Source organism: Zalophus californianus, chromosome 10 (genome assembly GCF_009762305.2).
Source record: "Zalophus californianus isolate mZalCal1 chromosome 10, mZalCal1.pri.v2, whole genome shotgun sequence".
In the NCBI taxonomy this organism is placed as follows: domain Eukaryota; kingdom Metazoa; phylum Chordata; class Mammalia; order Carnivora; family Otariidae; genus Zalophus; species Zalophus californianus.
Window position 1 is genome coordinate 59,915,556 of NC_045604.1, and position 16,057 is coordinate 59,931,612.

Here is a 16,057-nt window from a genome sequence, read left to right on the forward strand (position 1 = left end):
GCTTAGTATTTGGTCAATGCTGAGTTGGAGAAGGAGGGAAGGCCTCCAAGTGGAAGTGCCCAGAAGATAATTGAAGACGTACACTTGTAGTCAGAACTGTGAGCAATCTATACAACATAAATTTGTGAGGCCCTTCTAAAGACTATGGATGAACTTTTTAGACTAGAGAGAAAAGCACTTAAAAAAAAGGCAGCAAAAGGGCCTTGCAGTGCTTGTAGGTTAGGTGGTAGGAAGTGGAGAGAGAATCCAGGGAAATAATTGGAGAAATAACCATCTAAAGATACTGCAAAACACTGTTTCCTGAGGCAGGAAGAGAAACATACGATATTGCGGAAAGGATAAAAAATTAAGGAGGACTAAAATAAAAGATGTAGGGGACAAGGCAAGTGTATGAGGGGAGAGAGCTGACCTTTGAACAGAACAGAAATTTCAGCTAAGATTTGTAGCTTGCCAACATTAGGCTCCATTCAGAGCCTCAGATAAGATGGGCCAGTCCACAGAGGGAATCCTGGTCTGTCACAGAAGGACGTTGTTTAGAAGACATATAGTAAAGATTCTTTTGAAAGTATGGAAATATGTCCATGAAGCTGTTGGTGTGATTGTGTGTGAGGGATGATACTATGCTGGTTTATTCTTTACTACTGTTTTGATGCTGAAACTGACACTTAAAGATCAGGTATGATTTTTGTAAACAGTAAAAAAACAACACATTATTTTAATTTCTACAAATAGCTTCATTTAGGTTAGTTTTTTTTTATAATCAATAAGTAGTGTGAACCACATTTGATTAATTGGAAAGTTCAGATCAGTCTTAAAGAAAGGATTTTGCATATGTGGTGTTTCAATTCTCTGGAGTATTGTGGTGGAAAGAAGAATCTCCTAAATTCACTCAGGGGCCTCATATTCTGGTATCTGTGTCACGTCATTCCCTCGAAGTATACTTCTGACTTGTTTTGCTTACACTATCTAATTGGGAACAAATCTGATATGTGTGTTTTTTTTTTTTTTCTGTCTTTGTTTTAACTGACCCGGAAGTGAGGCCTGTTCAACAGCCAAGGAAACTGACACAGATGCCATCTTTAGCTTCCTTTATTTCTGAACTTAATAAAAAGGAAATCTAGGTACAAGCTAAATGGTTTAGTAATTTGTTTGAATTTGTTAGATCTTATTGATCATTACTGCCCAGTAGAAATATAATGCAAGCCACATACACAATTTTTCATTTTCTAGTAGCCACATTTAAAAAAAGTATAAAGAGACAGGCAAAATCAAATTCTTTTTAAAAAAAACAAATCTTTTAAGTCTGCTTATTTCAAATGCCTGACTAGCCATATGAGCTAGTTGCTCAGTATTGGACAGCACGGTTCTAGAGAATTAATCAATAATCTTTTGTTCTTTTTTATTCTAATGTTGACATAGGTCTGTTGATTGGAGGTCTACCATGACAGAGTTCATTAAGGATTTGTCCTTAGTTTTAAGTGTGGGAGTTATACTGGGCACTAATGCTAATAATAATGTTTAGTGAATTAGTATTCTGTTGCTTTTACTTTTCAACTTGGACATCTTAAAAGTAAAACAGCTAGTTATTTTACCAGCCACATGGATTTATTTGGGTTTGCCTAGGATGATGTGGGCAGAGGCAGCAAAGTAAAATGGTCTTCCTCTGGGGACCACTGGGGTCCTGCAGTCTGACTGAGAGTTCTGCTGCTGTCTTTACCCTGAGGTTGTAAGGAAAGGTACGGGGAGTTATGGGTAGATTTTGAGTTAATGTCTTCCTTATCATTCTCGCCTTCCTTCCCCAGTGCCTGAGTCCGTTAAGGCTGCTATAAAAGAAAGTCATAGACTTGGTGGCTAATGAACAACAGAGATCTATTTCTCACAGTTGTGGAGGGTGGGAAGTCCAAGATCAAGGCACTGGCAGATTCACTGTCTGGGTTGGAGCCTTCTCCCTGATAGCCATCTTTTTGCTGTGTCCTTACATGGCAGAAGGGACGAAGGGTCTCTTTGGGGCCTCTTTTATAAGGGCACTAATCCCATTATTGATTGATTGATGTATGTATTTATGTATTTATGTATTTATTTATTTTATTTTTTTATTATGTTAGTCACCATACAGTACTTCATTAGTTTTTGATGTAGTGTTCCATGATTCACTGTTTGCATATAACACGCAGTGCTCATTGCAATATGTGCCCTCCTTAATACCCATCACCAGGCTACGCCATCCCCCCACCCGCCTCCCCTCTGAAACCCTCAGTTTGTTTCCCAGAGTCCAGAGTCTCTCATGGTTCGTCTCCCCCTCCGATTCACCCCCTTCATTTTTCCCTTCCTTCTCCTAATGTCCTCCATGCTATTCCTTATGTTCCACAAATAAGTGAAACCGCATGATAATTGACTTTCTCTGCTTGACTAATTTCACTTAGAATAATCCCCTCCAGTTTTATCCACGTTGATACAAATGGTGGGTATTGATCCTTTTTGATGGCTGAGTAATATTCCATCGTATAGATGGACCACATCTTCTTTATCCATTCGTCTGTTGAAGAGCATCTCAGCTCCTTCCACAGTTTGGCTATTGTGGACTTTGCTGCTATGAACATTGGGGTGCAGGTGGCCCTTCTCACTACATCTGTATCTTTGTTGTAAATACCTAGTAGTGCAATTGCTGGGTCATAGGGTAGCTCTATTTTTAACTTTTTGAGGAACCTCCATACTGTTTTCCAAAGTGGCTGTACCAATTTGCATTCCCACCAAGTGTAAGAAAGTTCCACTTTCTGCACATCCTCTCCAACATTTGTTTTCCTGTCTTGTTAATTTTTGCCATTCTAACTGGTGTAAGGTGGTGTCTCAGTGTGGTTTTGATTTGAATTTCCCTGATGGCTAATGATGTTGAACATCTTTTCATGTGTCTGTTACCTATTCATATGTCTTCTTTGGAGAAGTATCTGTTCATGTCTTCTGCCCATTTTTTGACTTGATTATTTGTTTTTTGGGCATTGAGTTTGAGAAGTTTTTTATGGGTCTTGGATACCAGCCTTTTATCTGTGATGTCATTTCCAACTATCTTCTCCCATTCCATGGGTTGCCTCTTAGTTTTGTTGACTGTTTCCTTTGCTGTGCAGAAGCTTTCTACCTTGATGAAGTCCCAAAAGTTCATTTTTGCTTTTGTTTCCCTTGCCTTTGGTGACATGTCTTGAAAGAAGTTGCTGTGGCTGATGTTGAAGAAGTTACTGCCTATGTTCTCCTCTAGGGTTTTGATGGATTCCTGCCTCACTTTTAGGTCTTCCATCCATTTTGAGTTTATCTTTGTGTATGCTGTAAGAGAATGGTCCAGTTTCATTCTTCTGCATGTGGCTGTCCAATTTTCCCAGCACCATTTATTGAAGAGACTTTTTTTCCATTGAATATTCTTTCCTGATTTGTCTAAGATTAGTTGACCACAGAGTTGAGGGTCCATTTCTGGGTTCTCTATTCTGTTCCATTGATCTGTGTGTCTTTTTTTGTGCCAGTACCATGCTGTCTTCATGATCACAGCTTTGTAATAGAGCTTGAAATCAGGCAATGTGATGCCCCAGCTTTGTTTTTCTTTTTCAACATTCCCTTGGGGATTTGGGGTCTTTTCTGGTTCTATACAAATTTTAGGATTGTTTGTTCCAGCTCTTTGAAAAATGCCATTGGTATTTTGATCTGAATGGCATTGAAAGTATAGATTGCTCTGGGCAGCATAGACATTTTAACAATGTTTATTCTTCCAATTCATAGCATGGAAGGTTTTCCGTCTATTTTTGTCTTCTTCAATTTCTTTCATAAGTGTTCTCTAGTTTCTAGAGTAGCATGAACTAATCCCATTTTTGAGGGTTCCACTCTTATGACTAATCACCACCCTGAGGCTCCACATCCTGATACCATCACATTGAGCATGAGGCTTCAACATAGATTTTGGGAGACACAAATATTCAGTCTGTGGCACCTAAGTCCTGGCCTTTGTCCAGGTGCTCCCATCTCAATCTGTCCTAGAGAAGGACCAGTTTTTAAATCCCCAATCCATTATGTTCTAATACTTTTGTAAACTACAATATAAATGAATATACTACACAAATGAAATTAGAAGAACCCAAAGAAAGACATACAAATCTAAATTCAACAGATAAAACGTCACTCCATCATATTGCTGTAAAATTTCTAGTACTTGCTCTCAATTTCTGTACATATTTATTTCTAACTGGACAGGTAACACACAGGACTTCGCAGCAACCTATGGTCTACATTTTGTGTAGGTAACACTTTTTTACATCTGCAGTAATCCTCATATAAACCTCTGTATAAAGCATGTCCTCTACTTTTCAGATCAGGACAGGAGGATCAAAGTGATTTAGTAAGATGCCCAGAGGATGTGCCAGTAATGGAGCTGGAATTTTGACCCAGAGTTGCAGCTAACCCACAAGGAGTCTTTGTTAGAATTAGGGAAAGGTAGCCCTTTCCCTGGGTGGGCTGGCTCCCCCCTCACTCTGTGTGCTTTGTGGAGCATAGCCTGAACTATGTAGGATATGGTCCTATCAGACTCACGCATGCTCTCCCTATCTCCCTTTGCCAGGATAGAAGGATAAGGGAGTGGGCAATGGAAAGAAGAGGTGAAGTGGAGACTAAGTTTTGTCTCTGTCATTTTAGTGTACATTTTCATAGAATGGTGCTTGAAGTTGAGAAAGAAAACAAAACTCAAGTTAGTGAAAATGGGTAGTTTTCAGAATTTCTAGTTGCAAGTTGTGCTCCATCTTAAGCTTTTGATGTACCTATTTAATTAGTGTGTACTATCCTGGGACTCCCATTATTATAAATTTCCATACAGTCAGCCAGGTAGTGGGTTTTCAAAATAACACAGAAACATTAATATTTTACAATCTACAAAAATATGTGTGAATACATCCTTGTTTTTTTTTTTTTTTTGAGACTTTATTTATTTATTTGACAGAGAGAGAGAAAGAGCACAAGCAAGGGGAGTGGCAGGCAGAGGGAGAAGCAGGCTCCCTGCCAAGCAGGGAGCCCAATGCAGGACTCAATCCCAGGACCCTGGGATCATGACCTGAGCTGAAGGCAGACGCTTAACTGACTGAGCCACCCAGGCACCCTGACTACATCTTTGTCATCTTTGCTGCTTCTACCATCCCCCATAATTCTACTATAAGTTTCAAGTACTGGCTTAGTTTATAATTAAATGAAGAAATTAAAAAAAAAAAAGCATGGACAGTAGAAATAGACCAAGTATATCTCCTTGATACAGTAATCATTCAAGCCACAAATTAGTTAATGTTAATTTGAGACACATTTCTAGTTATGCAGCCTAATTATATTAACTATGTTAGGATTGTAAAAGTTTGACTGGGGCCATATGTACAGTTTTGTTTTCTTTCTATGGCCTAAAATTGCACCTGGTTAAAGCAGACATGCCATTGGTCATGTCGGATGCTAGGAAGAGAATTAAGGGAGAAGTCATTTGCAACCACTGGAAAACTACTCTGAACTAATAAAGGTCCGGATTTCTTAGGAAATTACATGAGAGGATGGTGAGATTATTAATTCTTTAGTAGACTTAAACTGAGCAATGAAAAGTTGACAGATATTTTATTTTTGAGAAACCATTTGAAATGCTTCCCTAAGTATAGCTATTACTATCAAAGTGAATACACTTTTTGCTAGGTATATTCCCAAGAGTGTCAGGTGCATTATGCTGAATACCCACTACAGCTTTTTGAAGTTGATGGTGCTGTTTTTTGTTTTTTTTTTTTTTTAAATAAGGAAACTGAGTCTTTAGGATGTTGGAGTAACTTTTCCAGAAAGCTCTCCCCAGACCTAGGAATCAGAATCTGCATTTTAAAAAAGATCCTAGATGACTCATGTGCATATTAAAGTTTGAAAAGTAATGGTTTATTTTCCAGAGTCCATGTTCATAATCCCTACAGAGTCCTGCCTCCTTGGGTAATCTAAGATAAAACTTTATTAAGAATATTAGCTGAATCTAATATGTGAAGTTAGATAAATTCAAATAATCCTTTTTTTCTGGTTATATGTTCTAATTTTTATAGATTTCAAATTTGTTGATTCTGCATTTTCCATTTTTCAACTATGTTTTCTGAGATCAATTTCTAAGAGTCAACTCTCTCCTCTCCATTGCACCTATAGTACCTGGATTCTAAGAATGTTCTAGTTTGATAGTTTCAGGTTCTTGTTATCCAGGGTGTTTGTTTTTTAAAGATTTTATTTATTTATTTGTCAGAGAGAAAGAGAGAGGGAGAGAGAGAACAAGCAGGAGGAGCAGCAGAGGGAGAAGCAGGCTCCCCGCTGAGCAAGGAGCCTGATGCAGGACTCCATCCTAGGACCCTGAGATCATGACCTGAGCTGAAGGCAGCTGCTTAACTGACTGAGCCACCCAGGTGCCCCATCCAGGGTGTTTTTTAAAAGAAAGATAAATAATGACTATGGTTTGTAACATAAAAGTAACCAAGAGTTACTCTAGGGAACTATAGAGTCGATCCTTTTAAACATCTGTCCTTTCTTGTGTATATGCCTTCTAGAAAGTGACGGATAGTTCTTATTCCTACCTATAATCTTAGGGATTTAAATGTGAAATAATAGTTTATAATAAGTTCATTTGAATTATACAGAAAAAGCAAGTGAACAGTCTAAGTGACATTTTATTTTATTTTTTAAATTGATGTATAGTTGACACACAGTGTTACATTAATTTCAGGTGTACAGCATAATGATTCAACATCTTTATATGTTATGCTATGCTCACCACAAGTGTAGCTGCCATCTGTCCCCATACATCACTATGATAGTATCATTGGCTATATTCTCTATGCTATATTTTTATTCCTATGATTTATTCATCCCTTAATGGGGAGCCTGTCTCTCCCACTCCTCTTCACCCATTTTGCCCATCCTCCCACCTTCTTCCCCTCTGACAACCAATAATTTGTTCTGTTTGTGGGTCTATTTTTGTTTGTTTGTTTGTCTGTTCATGTGTTTTTCTTTTTTTTAGATTCCATGTGTAAGTGAGATTATATGGCATTTGTCTTTCTCTGACTTATTTCACATAGCCCAGTAACCTATAGGTCAACCATGTTGTCACAAATGGCAAGATTACATTCCTTTTTATGGCTGAGTAATATTCCAGTGTATGTATATACTATATCTTCTTTATCCATTCATCAGTCAATGGACACTTAGCTTGCTTCCATATCTTGGCTGTTGTAAATAATGCTGCAGTAAACATTGGGGTGCATATGTCTTTTCAAATTGGTGTTTTCATTTCCTTTGGATAAATACCCAATAGTGGAATTCCTAGATCATATGGTATTTCTATTTTTAATTTTTTGAGGAACCTCAACACTGTTTTCCACAGTGACCACACCAATTTACATTCCCACCAGCAGTGCATGAGTGTTCCTTTCTCTTCATATCCTCCCCAGTACTTATTATTTCTTGTCTTTTTTATACTAGCCATTCTGACTGATGGAGGTTATACCTCATTCTGGTTTTGATTTGCATTTCTTTGACGATTAGTGATGTTGAGCATCTTTTCGTGTGCCTCTTGGTCATCTGTATGTCTTCTTTGGAAAAATGTCTATTCAGGTTCTCTGCGCATTTCTTAATTGGGTTATTATTATTATTACTGGTACTGAATTATATAAGTTCTTTATATATTACTGGATATATCATTTGCCAAAATCTTCTCCCACTCAGTAGGTTGCCTTTTCATTTTGTTGATGGTTCCCTTCATATGCAAAAGCTCTTTATTTTGGTGTAGTTCCAGTAATTTATTTTTGCTTTTGTTTCCCTTGCCTGAGGAGACATATCTAGAAAAATGTTGCTAAGGCCCATGTCAAAGAGATTACTGCCTATGTTGCTTTTCTGGGAGTTTTATGGTTTCATGTCTCAAATGTAGGTCTTTAATCCACTTTGAGTTTGTTTTTGTGTATGGTGTAAGAAAGTTGTCTACCTTCATTCTTCTGCACGTAGCTGTCCAGTTTTCCCAGCACCATTTATGGAAGAGACGGTCTTACCCCACTATATTTTTATCTCCTTTGTTGTAGGTTAATTGGCCATATAACTGTGGGTTTATTTCTGGGTTTTCTATTCTGTTACATTGATCTATATGTCTGTTTTTGTACCATACTGTTTTGATTATTATAGTTTTGTGGTGTGCCTTGAAATCTGGGATTGTGATAACCTCTAGTTTTGTTCTTCTTTTTTAAGATTGCTTTGGCTACTTAGGGTCTTTTGTGGTTCCATACTACTTTTAGGATTATTTGTTCTAGTTCTATGAAAAATTGTATTGGTATTTTGATAGGGATTGCATTGAATCTGTAGATTCCTTTGGGTAGTATGGACATTTTAGCAATATTAATTCTTTCAATCTATACTCTGAGACCTATAAAAAATTGATGAAAGAAATTGAAGATGACATAAACAAATGCAAAGATATTCCATGCTCATGGACTGGAAGTCTGTACGATCTTTTAAAAGACTAATGTGTAAATATGAGCCACTCAGGTTTAAAGAGATAGGAAGGACATGCAAATATCAGCACTCTTAGAGATGGTACTTGGAGATCAGTTTGGAGAATGGACAGGAAGCAGTGAGAGTTATCAGTGATTCTAGAGTCACTTAAAAGGTTTTTTTGAAGTGCAGACTGAGGAAAATCTGGTTTTGCCCACACTTTCTGGTTAGTAGGTTTGTGGTAGGGCCCATGATTTTGCATTTTTAAAAAGTTTCCAGGTGATGATCATGCCTGCTGGTCCAGGGAGCACACGTTGAGAGCTACTGCACTAGATTTGGGAGGCTAGTTAGAATTTTTTTGCATTGATCTATTAAGATAAAACATAGAAATAAATGCTGACAATAGAGTTGAAGAGGGAGGGTGGGTTCCAAAAATATAGAGTAGTTACAATTGACAGGACTTGTTAACAGACCAGAGTATACAAATGAAGTAGAGGTAGAGTCTAGTCTAGAAGAGTCTAGATTGATTTCGAGATTTCTAACTTTAGTAGGTGGGTGGAATATTGTGGTGCCATTATCTTAACATATGGAATAAAAGAGGAGAAGATTGATAGGTTTTGGGGTGGACCTGATGACGAGTTTGGTCTTAGACATGTCAAATGGAGATTTATGTGCAGATATCTGTTAGGAAAGTAGGTTACTGTAGAGTTGAAGTTACAGTTATAAGAATGAATTTATAAGTGTTGGCATGTATGTCTATAGAGGAGAAATTATAGGTCATAAAGTCAACAGAATAAAGTACCGGGAACAGAACTCTGAAATATGCCAGTATTTAAGGTGAAATCATAATAATTCACCTTGAAAAGGCCCAAGAAGGGCTGCCAGGAGCTGTGGAATAAAGAGTTTCTATAAGGGTGTGATCCGCCTGTCAGCACTGCAGAAAGGTCAATTGACATATGGATGCCAATGCATTTAGTTTTGTCAGAGTACCACGGATCAGACCCAGATTGTATTTACCTGACATTAGAAAATGTTTCTGAGGACAGAATACATGCCTTTTGTTTTTCTGATATTAAGTTTCTATTCACTTCTGAAGAAGATAACATTATTGATAGGAATACTTGGGGTATGAATGGATTTGTATTCAAGTTCTAAGCTAATATTGTAGCTGAACTTTAATAAAATGTTTCAAGAGCAAATTAAGAATCACAATTTATATACATATGTGTATGTGTGTGTGTATACATATATATTCTTTTGAGGAAGCACGGTCTCTTGGGTATTATTCCTTTCTACAAGAAGCTTGCAGAAATGAGTGTGGAGGTTTTTGTGGTTGGTCCGTTTGTTTTATTCTCTACCCCCATCCCTGCTGGGGAACCAAGAATGCTATTATTGCTGTTAAGAATATTGTTTTACTCTGAAACTTTGTGTGACAGCTGGACATGATTATTTTATTAGTTTACTGACTGGCACAACTTAAAAAAGAAAGACAAGGTCAACAAATGTGATAGATATTAGGGCAGCTATCACTTCTGATAATCGGACCATAACCTTTTTTCCCCCTTTTCCTCCAGTGTTTTTTCTAAGCAGACTTATAACAAAACCATGACAGTAAATAGAAATTGCTGCCCTTCAGGACCTGGGATAATGGTTTCATAAGCAGGATTTATCAGTGGTGTGTCAGTATCTGGAAAACATAGTTTAAATTTGTATGTCCAAAGCAGCATGCCCACCTCTATTTTAGGAAAACTTCTTGTGGGGTGTGTGGATTGACTGACTCGTTAGGACTCTCTGGAAAGACAGATTTGAGATTGAGCAGACATAGCTCTTTGGATTTGCTGCTTGTATTCCTCTATTAATTAGTTGGAAAGTTCCCCACAAAACGTGGGCCAAATGAAGAATGAGAGGGAATGCCAGTAAGACAGTGAGCTTTATGAAGGATCAGAATCAAAGGACGTTTTCTCTTTTGTGCTCAAACAGGTCTGATCTAACAGATTCTCTGTGTGTAGACTTTACCCTTTGCTTGTTGACCAGTGTTTTATGGCTCAACATTATGAAAGGAACACTTAAAATCTCAGGCTGCAAATTATCAAATGTGTAAATGTTATTTCATGGAGACCAAGCTATTAGAAATTTGACTTGCTGACAGATCAGTCTTTTATTTATTTATTTATTTATTTATTTATTTATTTATTTATTTATAAGATTTTATTTATTTATTTGACACAGAGAGAGAGACACACAGCGAGAGAGGGAACACAAGCAGGGGGAGTGGGAGAGGGAGAAGCAGGCTTCCCGCTGAGCAGGGAGCCCGATGTGGGACTCAATCTCAGGACCCTGGGATCATGACCTGAGCCAAAGGCAGACGCTTAACAACTGAGCCACCCCGGCGTCCCCAGATCAGTCTCTTAAAAAGCTGGTAAAGAGCCTGCCATTGAGGCTGATGGCTGAGGATGGTGGATTTTGAAGATGGAAGACATAAAACATGAAAGTTCTTTCCAGATCAGTTGGAATACTTAAAGTAATGATGTTAAGCTATATGTTCTTCATTTAGGATTAAAAAGAACATGTTATCAAGTATATCATTGGAATTCAAATTAACATTTTCCCCTTTTCCTTTCTTTGAGCAGGTGGTCAAGTTATTAAGCAACAAAAGATCACAAGCAGTTGGAATATTAATGTCTAGCCTTCATTTAGATATGAAAGATATACAACATGGTGAGTATAAACATAAAAATTCAGCTTTTGAATACCCACATTTGGGCTGACAGATGTGCTGTTTGGTGGTAAAGTTATTTTAGAGTTTTTGAGATTAGTATGTTTCCTGTAAGTGCTACCAAACTTTCTACCATGATCGTTTCTGGAGGGGTTACTAGTAACTTGACTTTTATGTTGTTTCTATATTTTGCTAAAAGCCTGATTCTCATGTGACGTATTTCATCTGCATTAATAAAGATTTCATTTTTAATTCATCAGAAATACTGGTCCCACTGTACTCTGTAGCAAATTAGACTATATCTGAGGTATTTACTTTGGGATGCCATGCTCAAAGAGTGACTGATAAACAGGAGTGATAGTGGTATGTCTTAGCTATTGAAAATACCTGAAAATAGTGTACTGGAGGATAAATATGTTGAGACTTGAATCTCAAGTGTTTGATGAGCTAACATAAATTTTCTAACAGTTTGGCTTCAACCATGTAGGAGTTACATGGATGCTTGTTTTATTGTTATTATTTCAAGAATGTTTTTATGATTAGAGATGTCAAATAGTAGACTGGATTGCCTTGTATAGTAATTAAAAGAAAACTCAAGTGTTCAAGAGGCTGAATGATTGTTTGTTGCGGATGTCTATAAAACACTGGACAGGTGAGGGGGCATGTTCGCTTAGTCCACCTGTCCTCCCTTCCCCAGATACGATGAGATGCTGAAAGAATCACAAAAGCGAATTTATTATGTATAACTTTTTAGGGTGGAAAACGGTCCCTCTTCTTTCAGTCATTTGGTATGACTATATGTAAACCCCTGGGCTTTTCTATGCATAGAGGGATTGAATTATTTTTTTCTAATAACCATCAAAGATAGTTTCAAATGATTCTTGCCCACTTATATTACTGTTGGTGATCCAGACACATGGAAGCAGTCATATCAGGGCCTGTTGTTATTTCTTTTATGTTGTTGTTTTAATTTATATCTTTAACCAGGCTTATAAAATATTCTCCCTGTTTAGAGTTAGGCTGATTTCAACGTTTTGTAAGTGGCTTTAGTGTCAATACTTTAAATACTTGAAATCCACCCTATAATTGACAGGCATTCCTGGGCCATATCTTCCTATCACATTTATGCTGAGAGATATTGCCCAAAGGTGAATAGAGGAAATATATTTATATTCAGAACGTCCCATAAGCTGTCCAGAGCCTTAGAATAGATTTAAAGCAGATTGATTTATCCAAGGGAATGCCAGTTTACCTATTAAAGAAATATGGTTTCAAGTATAACCCAGACTTTATAAATCATGAAAACATTTAACTGGCTTTCTAGCTTACCCCTTTATGAATGTGGATTCTATTTGTTAGCCTTAAAATACTGTGTGGAATAATTCATAAATAGCGCAAGCCTGGTATGCTCTGTCAATTGATGAGTAACTCTTAATCATAATTTAAGTTTTTATTAAACTGTTTTGATGGTGAGGAGACTTCCTCAAACTGAAGCGTTGGGGGTAGTAGTCACAGAACAGGACGCCAAGGCTGGCGCCAAGAAGTACTTGGCGTTTCTAAAGCTGGCAGATGTAGCCCAGTTAAGTCATAGAATGAAATCTGAAAATAATGATATGGTCCTTTCCTTCAGTCAAATATTCAACCCGGGTTGAGTTAATAATGAGAACCTTATGAACAAAGGAGTCCGCCTAACATCTGTGTCTGTGGTAAAGCCAGTGAGAGTTCATTGAAAACTTGCTAGTTTAACATGCAATGCTAACAATAACATGGCATGAACGTCAGTAGTTGAAGGGTCACACAGAATTATGCATAAACTTTATCCTATTAGGATGTGAAGTGATTGCTTGAGTCACTTTGAAACCCTGTACATGGTTTTCTAAAAAGCAGCCGCTTTAAAAATTAAGTCTGAAGAAGCAAGTGGTATGCCTTGCAGTGAATAAAGTCCTGTTCTGTCTCAGTATGTTGTCTGGAACCATGATTTACATGTGAGAGTCACTCGTGGCCTCTAGAATAAACTTGACTTCTATCAGGATATGCCTCCACTGAGAAATCCACAGAAGCATAAACATCATTGATTTTGGTTGTAGAAGCAGCCACAGAATTTATCCAGACCTCTAGTATTGTCTTGTAGAAGAGCAAACGAAGACCTTTTGGTGGTTAGGTTTCTTTTTCAAGGTCGCAAAGCACGTTAGTGGAACAGACTAAACTTGGGCCCAGCCCTCTTCACTCTCTGGTCCTGTTCTTTTCATTCATGTGAGCTGCTTTTTCAAGATTGTGCTTTTTCTACAACCAGCATTGGTATCTTGAAAACAGAGTATATGTAACACAGCAGGAATTTTTTTTCTCTTTCTCTCTTTTCTCTCACCAAAACTCCAAAAAAGGTTAGGGTTGAGTTTACTTTGTAATGTTTCTATTTTTAAAGCACCATGTTAGAGTAATTAGCATGGAAGGCTTGGGTTAGAGGTGCCAAACGTCTAATCGTGGTCTTGCCACCATGTCCGCTGAACACCACACCCTGCTCAGACTCAAAGATTATTTTCTGCAATAGCACATGTAGAGTTCTCAGTGTCACATTGAGTCAAAGGGCAGAGAGGGAAGAAAGGATCAGTTTCTTGACTAAGTTTACTAATGTGGCAATACAAGTGAGGCAGTCCCAAATAATTAACTGCGTGTGTGCAGGTGCATGCGCATGCGCGCGCGCACATGCACACAAAGGTTACAGTGAGGACATGAGCAGCTCTAATGCAGTTGTCAATGTGTTCTGGTATCTTCTAAACTATCCTGTAAATTATCACAGTTTTCCAATGGGAAGGGTGAAACTGTGGTGTGCCACCTCTGGAAAAAAACAAAACAAAACAAAACAAAAACACTCCAATGGTTTAGAATAATTTAAAGTCTAGGATGAAGGTGCTTTTCAGAAATGATTTACCTAGTGTGCTAGAGCTTAGGGTCATTATGGCTTTAGGATCTCATTAAATCAAGCTCTAGGGATCCCCTGAGGCAATGCTAACTGCTCATCCATTGCTGAGTTGATTTCCCTGGGTGCATAGCCCTTTGAGTTCCAGTTTATTGTCACCTAAGTCTAGAATCTCTACTTTGTGTGGGCCCTGAGCCTTAATGTTTGGCCTTTGGCTCCATCAGGCTGTCAATAGAAAGTTCAGGTTCCTTGGGATAGGGCTAAAGCAGTTTCTGAACTGGCTAATTTTTCTGCATTCTCTCTTGTTTAGCATGGTAATTCCCCTCTTGGATGCTTTTTGATGCTTTTCAGATATTTGATAAATATATTTTATCCTGCATTTTAAATTACTCTCAATGGGAGGATTGATTCAAATCATCTAGCCTGTTATTTTCATGATGAGAGTATCCTACAGCTTGGTAGTTGAGTTTTGTGAAAAGAGACTGAAGTTTGTATACAGCCTTCCATCCGTACTTCGGGAGTCAGTGTGGTCGTCACAGCTCCAGGATCGTTTTGGTAGAAAATAGTACCTGCAGAGCAGTTTGAAATTTCAGAGGGCTCGGTTTTATCCCCTACAGTCTCACCACTAGGTAGAATATCCATATAATTTATCATCCAAACCATGATACCTTTGAGAGTGGAAGGGGGTGCTGTGAGTAATATTGCTTGGCACACCAGGAGTAGAGTAACTCTACTATCGGATCAAATGGAAAAAAGTTTCTGATATCATTCTCCTTCATATATGTATATTTATAATACAACTATTTATTGGCCAGGGAATTAAACAGTTTGAAAAGCCTGCTTTGTAAACCTGAGGTTGTCTAGCTCTCTGTCCTTTTGGGACTCTCCTCAATATCTTGTCTGAAAGATTTGTTCCAATTTGATGCAAACACATCACAGAGGTAGGAATCTGTTACCCTTATAATCTGTAGCTGGCAACTAGAAATCGAACTCAGCCGGTAGCTGGCCCGAGGACCAGTTAGGGACTAAGCCTCTGGCAGCGACCTTAAAGATCCAAGCTATAGACTCCCATAAGTTTGCATGCTGTCTGTGCACAGGGATGGAATGGAGCATCTCTAAGAGATTTTAGCTACTCCACGTGTCTTGTATCCTTTTAGTTTCACCAGTAAATGCCCACTTCACATATTAGAATGCTAATTAGCAAAGCCTCAGTTACTGATCTAGTAACTTGTAATAACTGCCCCTGAAGTATGGCCTTTCTTTTTCTATAATTTAAATTCAATTAGCCAACATATAGTACATCATTAGTTTCAGATGTAGAGTTCAATAATTCATCATTGGCATTTAACACCCAGGGCTCATTATATCAGGTGCCCTCCTTAATGCCCATCACACAATTACCCCATACCCCTACCCACCTCCCCTCCAGCAACCCTCAGTTTGTTTCCTATAGTCAAGAGCCTCTCTTGGTTTTTTCCCCCTCTGATTACTTCCCATTCAGTTTTCCCTCCCTTCCTCTATGATCAGGAATTCTGCAACATGGCAGGATATAAAAGCAATGCACAGAAATCAGTTGCATTTCTATACACAAACAATGAAACAGGAGAAAGAGAAATTAAGGAATAAATCCTATTTACAATTGCACCCAAAACCATAAGATACCTAGAAATAAACCTAACCAAAGAGGTAAAGGATCTATACTCTAAAAACTACAGAATACTTATGAAAGAAATTGAGGAAGTGTGGCCTTTCTTACATAGTGCTGGCTTACCATCCCTGAGGTATAGGTATTAGGACAGTTGACTGCCCCTAAAGTTGAAGCGTTAACTGGCTCATATACACTATTACATTCCCTCAGTATACATGTTTTAAAATAGATTAAAGATACTATAACAAGAGATACCTAAGATGTATTTAATGATCTC

General features: G+C 37.9%; 1 protein-coding gene across 1 annotated transcript in view; it reads left to right on the forward strand.

The window, feature by feature from the left end:
* The window catches only part of FMN2 (formin 2), a 370,583-nt gene that overhangs the window by 143,507 nt on the left and 211,019 nt on the right, over positions 1-16,057 (forward strand). Inside the window, 1 exon segment of the mRNA XM_027609713.2 lies at positions 11,130-11,217. Within this exon segment, the coding sequence (XP_027465514.2) occupies positions 11,130-11,217 (88 nt within the window).